The 6,161-nt window shown below is 52.1% G+C and overlaps 3 protein-coding genes across 3 annotated transcripts in view, besides 9 other annotated features; all 3 read right to left on the reverse strand.

Annotated features, from left to right (window-relative positions):
- NFIA_007220 (uncharacterized protein) overlaps positions 1 to 1,080 on the reverse strand; it is a gene marked incomplete at both ends in the record, with an annotated part of 1,194 nt that extends 114 nt beyond the window's left edge. The window contains one exon of the mRNA XM_001263962.1: positions 1 to 1,080. This exon is cut by the window's left edge and continues 114 nt beyond it. Within this exon, the coding sequence (XP_001263963.1) occupies positions 1 to 1,080 (1,080 nt within the window).
- Positions 677 to 701: a microsatellite.
- A 126-nt stretch (positions 1,081 to 1,206) lies between the features above and the next one.
- Positions 1,207 to 1,317: a microsatellite.
- Positions 1,225 to 1,276: a microsatellite.
- Positions 1,225 to 1,317: a microsatellite.
- A 75-nt stretch (positions 1,318 to 1,392) lies between these two features.
- Positions 1,393 to 1,930, reverse strand: NFIA_007330 (uncharacterized protein; the record flags this gene model as incomplete). Its single annotated transcript, XM_001263963.1, has 2 exons — positions 1,393 to 1,553; positions 1,615 to 1,930. 2 exons carry the CDS (start codon positions 1,928 to 1,930, stop codon positions 1,393 to 1,395), a joined length of 477 nt encoding a protein of 158 aa, XP_001263964.1.
- Positions 1,931 to 2,629: 699 nt separating this feature from the next.
- Positions 2,630 to 3,022, reverse strand: NFIA_007340 (uncharacterized protein; the record flags this gene model as incomplete). The annotated part of the gene is made up of 1 exon (XM_001263964.1): positions 2,630 to 3,022. One exon carries the CDS (start codon positions 3,020 to 3,022, stop codon positions 2,630 to 2,632), a length of 393 nt encoding a protein of 130 aa, XP_001263965.1.
- A 294-nt stretch (positions 3,023 to 3,316) lies between these two features.
- Positions 3,317 to 4,873: a mobile genetic element.
- Positions 4,809 to 4,870: a microsatellite.
- A 271-nt stretch (positions 4,874 to 5,144) lies between the features above and the next one.
- Positions 5,145 to 5,177: a microsatellite.
- Positions 5,178 to 5,372: 195 nt separating this feature from the next.
- Positions 5,373 to 5,393: a microsatellite.
- Positions 5,394 to 5,797: 404 nt separating this feature from the next.
- Positions 5,798 to 6,151: a mobile genetic element.
- Between the last annotated feature and the right edge of the window lie 10 nt (positions 6,152 to 6,161).

Raw genomic sequence — 6,161 nt, forward strand, 5'->3', positions numbered from 1 at the left:
GGTCTCTGGCCCCTTGGCGCGCAGGGCTAGGAACTGCTGGCCATACTCCTCCATCTGGTCCAGCGCGGCCAGCTGGGTGGTGTTCAGCTGGTGGCGCAGCTGGATGGGCTGGTCGGGTCTGGTGCTGCGGTAGGCGAAGCAGACCAGCCGCTGCCAGACCTGGCAGTACTGGCGATAGGTCTTCGGCCGGAGGTGGATCTGGATGGGCCGGTTCCAGACCCCGGGCTCGCGAAAGAAGGTATTGATCTGGACCTGGTCAAATTCATTGATCTGGCCGCTCCGGATGGTCTGGTAGGCCTGCCAGATCAGCCGCTCGACACTAGCACTGAATAGGGCAAGCAGGGGCTCCTGCACTGGGTCCGCTGGGCATCCGAGCAGGGCCACTGCAGTTAGATCCTGCCCGCGTAGGTACTCTGGCCAGCGGGTCAGCTCCAGCCAGGGAGAGACCTCAGTTGGGTGGCCTTCTAGGCTAGGGACCTGGCCATTTACTAGCGTAGCTGCCGCCTCCGCCTCCCGCAGGGCCTGGTCTATATGAGCGCGGATGCGCTCAGCAGGGGTCTGGGGGGCGGCTAGCAGGGCCTGCTGGCTTGGCTGGGCAGCGCAGGTCACCTCAAAGAAATGGCTCCCTGGCCCAGCACGGTAGAACCGCTGGCAGCTAACCACACGATCTGCCAGGCGGGCCTGGGCCCGGGCCTGGGCCCGAGCTGCTGAAAGTTTACCCTGGCCCCAGTATCCATCCTGGTCCTTATGTTTCCGGGCACGGTGGTCCTGAAGCCCGGCCAGGGCCCGGCAGATGTAGGGGCAGTGGGGGCACCCACGCCCCTGGTACACTGGCAGGCCTGGCACGGGGGGGTCCCCAGTGGAGGGCTGGGGGCAGGGCCCCTGGCTCGGGTCTGCCCATGGCCGCTGGAGCATCTCGGTCAGCACCACCTGACAGAGAGCAGGCGTGGCCACAGTAGGATGGGACCGGTGGCGGGTGCGGAGGTGGCCCAGTAGGGTCCGGGGTGAGACGGCATACTGGCAGCGAGGTGCGGTGCAGATCCAGACCTGGTAGGTGGGATTGTAGAGAAATAGGTCCATTTAAAAGGAGAGGAGGATATATACAGTAAGAGGAGAATAGAGGTGAAACTAGATCACTACTAGTTAGGATATATTAGGTATGCGACATAGAAACATAACCTGGATAGGTGGACCTTGGGAACACTGAACACGGCCTGGAAATATGACCTAGAAACACACGACCTAGAAACACAACCTAGAAACACGACCTGGAAACATGACCTTGGAAACGCGACCTTGGAAACGCGACCTGAAACACAAGCTAGGAAGCTAATTCACACAGTAAAGTGATTAGTTAGTGATTAGTGATTATATCAGGGCGAAGGCGTGGATCTAGAGTGCTGAGGTAGGAAACATGGGCAGCACCATATCAGGGGGCTGTATCCCCACGCACGCACACACCGGGAGCACGCGCGGCGGATACGAGGGGGGAGCCAGGGCAATGGACCAATCAGGGGGCGCGCAAGCCCATCGAGGGCAGGACGGTTCAACCCCTGGGGAACAGGCAGTATGGTGATGCCGGGTTGTAGTAGCAGTGAAACTTGATACTATCACCATCTTCTAGTTGCAAATGAACGGTGCCTCGGCCAAGGGTCCTTCCCTCAGCCCCCGCGGCTGAGCCATACGTATACGGCTTCTCATTGGTTCCCCATGGTGTGTAGTCTATGAAGTCGCTTAGATCGTTGGAGATATGGCCACTAGTGCCTGTATCTGCAATCCAATTGGATGGTCGACGTATAGCCAAGTGAGCTTCTCCTTGATAAGGTTCGTCAGGCGCTTCCTGCGGCTGGTCTGCCACTGCAGCACCATAGAAACGTGTTGTGATTGGTCCATCTTCTTCATCAGATGTGTCATCAACTGCCGCATTCATGGTTCTGGTGGTTTTGCTAGTAGCCGGTACGGCCCAGGTGCCCTTCTTTGGCTGCCATGTTTCGGGCCGTATCTCGGGAATCAGATACCAGCAATTGGATGGTGCATGCTGGCCTCTTCGGCAATAAGCACATTTCCCTTCTGGTTTGCCTTTAGCGAGCCAATCAGATAGCCACTTTTGCAGGTCTTCGCCTAGCTTAGGGCCTCTCCGGTTCGGTATTGCTGGGCCCTCGCTTGCAGCTCGCCTATTGGGCTTCTTTGATTGGTTCTTGGTGTGCGTAGATGGTGTGATTGGCTGCTTAGCCGATGGAACTGCTGCTAGGCCTCAGTTCAATATAAGGGCTTGATCTTTAGCGTCCTGGCAGATGCGGAGAAATTCGGCTTGGTCAATCTTCTCAGTAAGATCATCGTGCTGATAGCTCATCATAAGCGCGTCGCACCAGTGATCTAGCTCGGGCCGTAGATTCCGAATCAGTAAGATAAGTGCCTGGTGTGGCTCGATCTTGTATTTCAGACTATTCGACGCGTGTATTCGACGAATCAGCTCATCTATAAAGTGATTTAGGTTAGCGAAATCATCTCTCTGGATGAAGATCACGCTTTCCCATACAGCCCAGGCGCGATTGACGCCTCTCCCCCGCAAAATCTGCGTCAAAGTGGATATAACCTCATCGGCGTAGTCCCAGGGAAGTGCCGATTCTCAGACCGATCGTAGCATATTGGTTGAGATATTGAGTATCAACCATTTCCGAATCTGCTTAGATAGTCGCCGCCATCTCGCATAGTTTGGATCTTTCGGTTTCGGCCTCGGTATCGTCGGGTCGATTAACCGGCTTAGATCATAGAGATCTAGCGTCAATTGGACGTATGTGAGCCAATCATCTAGCTCATCATCGCCATTCAGAATTGGTATGCCGTCTAGTTTGACGTCATCCGTTGGAAGCTCGGCTGCTTGGTTCTCTGGAACTGTTTCTTCAGCAGCTGGTTCGGTTCGGCCTGAGGCCGGAGTAGGCTCGGAATCACTGGCTATCTCAGCCCCCTCAGCGGGGGCAGCGTTCCGATTGCCTGATTGGTTGGATCTAGTGCCAGGCATGTTTGAATAGCTTCAATATCGCTCAGAATGGAAGGAGAAGGGCTCATAACCTGACGTAGCACTGAGATGGTTGGATTCCCTAGCTAGGAGGCCTAACCAGCGGTGAGATAGGGGCAGCGGGCTGACTAAGGTAGTAGAGGTCACGTGACCCTACGACATAGTATATAACTGTGTAGTACACGTAATCCACGGCTGAGTGATGAATATGACTGAGTGACGAGTTTTCGTTGCACCCATCAAAATACTCAAACCAACATTCAACAACGCGTCAGATTTTCATTATGCTCATACAAAATGCCCTTATCCCAAGAAAACCGCATGCAAATGGCTATCTCTGCCTATAAAACGCAAAAAATTAAATCAAAATTGAAAGCTGCTGAAGTATTTGGCGTATCTAAGGCTACCCTTTGCCGTCAGCTTAAAGGAACAAAACCACACGTAGAAACACGCGCTAATGGCCATAAATTAACAGCTATTGAAGAGGAGGTCCTTGTAAAGAGAGTGCTAGATGCAGATAAGTGAGGCTTTTTAATTCAGCCAGAGTTTCTGCGTGGAATGGCGCAGATTTTACTTCGTGAACGCTCCTAAGATTCTACCACAGTGCTTGGAGTCAACTGGGCCTATTCCTTTATTAAACGCCATCCTGAATTACGTGCAAGATATAATTGAAGAATTACATACCAGCGTGCAAAGCAGGAGGATCCAAAGGTTATAAAACAGTGGTTTGAAACTGTACATGGAGCTATTCAGGAACATGGCATCTATGAAGATGATATCTGGAACTTTGATGAGACTGGCTTTGTAATGGGGCTCAGTACTACTTCAAAGGTTATTACATCAGTGGAACGCAGTGAGAGACCTCGCAGAGTTATCCAGGGAAACCGCGGATGGGTTACAATCATTAAATGTGTGGGCTCAAAAGGGATCTCTATCCCACCAGCAGTTATCCTAAAAGGGAAGGAACACCCAGCTGCTTGGTATCAAGAACTTAATCTTCCTCCAGACTGGAGGCTTACCAATAGCACCAATGGCTGGACAACAGATGAGATTGGCCTTAAGTGGCTGAAGCACATATTCAACCCCTTTTCAAGACAATATTCAACTGGTGCAAAAAGGCTACTTATTCTGGATGGCCATTCAAGCCATCTATCTGCTGAATTTGATGATTTCTGCAAAGGGAATGCAATTATCTGTCTCTGTATGCCTGCGCATACATCTCATCTTCTCCAACCCCTAGATGTTGGGGTTTTTGGGCCTCTTAAGCGCGCATATGGGAAACTAGTTGAGGAGATGATGATGGCTGGAAACAACCATATTGATAAAGAGGATTTCTTATATCTATACCCTCCTGCACGTGAAGCAGTCTTTACTCAACAGAATATATGCAATGGCTTCGCAGGAGCTGGTCTTAATCCACTTGATATAGACTGGGTCCTTGCTAAGATTACCTTTCAACTCCGTACGCCAACACCACCTCTTATTGATATTGAAGGGTCAATATCTTCTGCTTTTCAGACACCCCAGAATGCTCGCCAGCTTGATAAAAAGGTCCGCAGTCTACAGAAAAGTCTTCAGAAGAAAAGGACACTTTCTAGCAGTCTGATATCACATATTCAGCATCTTGAAAAGGCTGCGCAGATGGCAATGAATGCAAACCTTCTTCTACAACAAGAAATCAAGGTTCTACGGGCTGAGAATGAGCGGAAAATGAAGAAGAAGGCAAGGAAGCGTATTAATCTAGGGAATAACCTCTTTATATCTGTGCAGGAAGGTCGTGACCGTATTTAGCAGGTTGATGAGCAGGTTGATGAGCAGGTTGATGAGCAGGTTGATGAGCAGGTTGATGAGCCTATACCTATATCTCGTCAGCGCGCTCCGCCAACCTGTAGTGGATGTTGGACTATTGGACATACTAGAAGAAGTTGCCCTAATAAATAGCCATATATTCAGCTAGTAGATAGTCTAATTAATGACGTTGGTGGTTGAAAAGCTTCAAAGATAGGATGATTTGCGGCAAAAATTCGCGGTTCGGTCGTATTCACGGCTCAGCCGTGGGTTACGTTACCGGTGAAATATAACGTCAGCCAGACCTCGAATGCGGCCCCGTGCAATAACGTATTCGGTAAGCGAGTCGGCCACGTAAGCGAGTCGGCCACCCCCATCAAGAATCACCACCCCTTTGAAACCAAGGCTATTCAGCCATCCATATCACCACGAAAAATGCCCAAATCATCAAAATCCTTGGTGGAACGAGAGGGGAGGATCTCCTTAGCAGTTAAGGCTATTCAGAATGGCCAAATCAAATCAGTTCGTGAAGCTGCTCGTGTCTTTGAAGTTCCCCGGTCAACACTTATTATTATTATTATTATTAATTTCATTCACGCGTCTGTCAGCCCTATCGGCCGAGTGGCGGCAGGTCCCTGCCGGCGGCTGGGTACGCCGCTACTACCTTACATACACTTGATCCACAGCGAGCATGAATTCGTCCCTAATACCCCTGTAGATGCGCCCAGTGTAATGCCCGTTGCTCCTATCTTCGCGTCTAGATGATCCAACCACCCCGAGAGGTGTCTAGCCTAGTGTTCTCCCTCGTCAAATAAGCACTGCAAGCGAGCCGTGGCGGTACACAGGTTAGGGGTCGCCACCCGTATTGCTAACCCGGAATGTGTCTGGTAAGCCCTGGAACTGGCCTAGGAGCCTCGTAGCAATCATGAAGCGGGCGGCTCGCCGTACTGACTCAGGCTCGCGAAGCAGGCGAGCGTAGTCAGTCTCCCGTGAGTGCTGCCAGACCGTACGGAGCCGGAGCCCCGCGTAGGTCGGGCAGGTGATCAGTATATGCTGAACATCTTGACGGCCTAGGCCGCAGGTACAATCCACCGTGGGCATCGCCCCGAACAAGCCGAGATAGCTTGCCAGCGCGATCTTACCAGTCTGCATCTGTATCACCACTGAGCTGGCCGCGCGCTTCAAGCCCACATGGAGCTGGAGCACAGCGCGGCTTGGGGCTGTAAAGATTCTCCGTAGGGCTGCGCCATGAGCATGATTGGCCCAGAACCGGTGCCAGTGCTCCCTCATCGAGGCCTGGAGGCGGCGGCGTAGTGAGGCGTAGAGCACTGGCCCTGCCGGCTCGCCGTCACCC

The sequence above is a fragment of the Aspergillus fischeri genome, genomic scaffold, assembly GCF_000149645.3.
Source record: "Aspergillus fischeri NRRL 181 1099437636249 genomic scaffold, whole genome shotgun sequence".
Lineage (NCBI taxonomy): Eukaryota > Fungi > Ascomycota > Eurotiomycetes > Eurotiales > Aspergillaceae > Aspergillus > Aspergillus fischeri.